The sequence below is a fragment of the Nothoprocta perdicaria genome, unplaced genomic scaffold (genome assembly GCF_003342845.1).
Source record: "Nothoprocta perdicaria isolate Ctin4 unplaced genomic scaffold, notPer1 scaffold_3, whole genome shotgun sequence".
In the NCBI taxonomy this organism is placed as follows: Eukaryota; Metazoa; Chordata; class Aves; order Tinamiformes; family Tinamidae; genus Nothoprocta; species Nothoprocta perdicaria.
Genome location: NW_020455532.1, coordinates 154,841 through 156,498, shown reverse-complemented (window position 1 = coordinate 156,498; position 1,658 = coordinate 154,841). Strand labels below are relative to the sequence as shown.

Below are 1,658 nucleotides of genomic sequence, written 5' to 3'. Positions count from 1 at the left end.
GGAAGCCCCTGGGGAGCATTCAGGTCTGAGCTTGCTCCCATCTGCCAGCACCTTTCCGTGCTCTGCATGGCTGCTGCAGCCCGGCTGAGGTCAGAGAAGTGTCAGCCCTGGCCCTGCTCCCAGACGTCTGGACACCCCCCTGTCTGTCTACAGGGCACCCAGGTAATGGCATTGCCCAAGGCAGAGCTGGGGCTGCTGCAGCTCCTGCTGTTGGGACAGGAGGATCCCCCTTGCCAGCCTGTCCTGCCTGCAGGATGGTCCTTGGAGCAGTCCCAGCATCACACAGGAGATCCCCACTCTTTCCAGCTGCAACCTTGAGCCTAGCAGGGGCTGGGGGCTTCCTGGGGGGCAGAGATTGCCCTGACTCCTTGGAGGGCTCACAGGATCCCTTGGAGACACACCAGTCCATGCTGGAGCAGTGCCTGTCCCACTGCCCTCCCTCCCAGCCACAGGGCTGGGGTCCRCTGGTCCCTTGGGCTCTGCCATGGACTAATTGAGGGACATGCAGTAGCTGACCTGCCTACGCCAGCTGGGAGGGGGGACCTGCAGCCRCCAAAGTGCCCTAATTCCCCCAGCCCTGGCTCAGTGAGGCAGAGCAGCACTGCCCGGGGAGGTGGCGTATGGCTCTGCTACAGCTCCTTCCCCCTCCCTCCTCTGCCTTGCACTGCTTCCCTCCCCAAAAACCCGACAGGGGATAATGCCTCCTGAATACATGATGAAGTGAGTAGTCAGGCTGGGCTCYGCCGCTGCTGCTGGGAGTGAGTGAGTGTGTGAGTCTGTGCATTGAGGCATCTCTGCACTGCAGCCTCCTCCTACATCCAGCCAGAGAGAAAGAGAAAGGCACGGAAGGAAGGCGGCTTGTTGCAGTGCGAGGCASTGGCCCTGCGAAGAAGCAAATTCCTTGCAGCCACCCGAGGAAGGAGCGAAGCAGCCTCTGAACAGGGAGGCAGGCAGCAGGCGCCATGCTGAATAACCTGACGGACTGCGAGGATGGTGATGGGGGTGCAAATCAAGGTAAGCGAGCAGCCCTTGGAGGGGCAGGGGAGCAGCAGGGCTGAAGGGAGAGATGGGGGTCAGGGGCAGAGCCTGGCAGGATTTGCCCTGCAGGCTGTTGGGGTGATCAGCAAAGCCAGAGCCGCGGGGAGCAGGCAGGAATGTCGCGTTCTTCACCATGCGTGGCRGCAGAGGCAGCCGGCGCTGATGCGGGCACAGAGAGCGGGAGGTCGTGCGCCAGGCGCGGGGAGGGGGCGCCTGCAGCCCCCGAACCCCGCAGCGCGGCAGGAGCCGCCGCGAGCGGCCGCCCCGGGCGGCTGCCGTTGCACCGAGCGCGATGGCGGCGGGGCGGCGCGGGGGCCGCGCGGGACGCGAGCCCCTGTCCCCATGGGTCTGCGGCGCTGCTCCCGCGCCAGGTCCGGGGGCCGCTCCGGTCCCCACGCTGGCCGCTGCCCCCGAGCGCGGGTCCCGCTCCCGGGCTCGGCTGCGGACAGCGGTGCCGGCCCCGGCTGCGCTCCGGCCGCCCCCGGGGAGCAGCGCGGACCGATGCCCCCCGGGGGCGGCACAGCCAGCGGCCCCCGGCCCCGCTTCCGCACCTGGGCGCTGCGGGCAGCCCCTGCGCAAGACCCCGGCCCCCGCTCCCCCTTCCCTCCCGCAGCAATATC

The 1,658-nt window shown here is 67.9% G+C and overlaps 1 protein-coding gene across 1 annotated transcript in view; it reads left to right on the top strand.

Moving 5' to 3' along the window:
* The first annotated feature begins 699 nt into the window (after positions 1-699).
* SLC12A5 (solute carrier family 12 member 5) overlaps positions 700-1,658 on the top strand; it is an 18,166-nt gene continuing 17,207 nt past the window's right edge. The window contains exon 1 of the mRNA XM_026042143.1: positions 700-1,014. Within this exon, the coding sequence (XP_025897928.1) occupies positions 963-1,014 (52 nt within the window). The 5' untranslated portion in view covers positions 700-962. The remainder of the gene's footprint in view (positions 1,015-1,658) is intronic.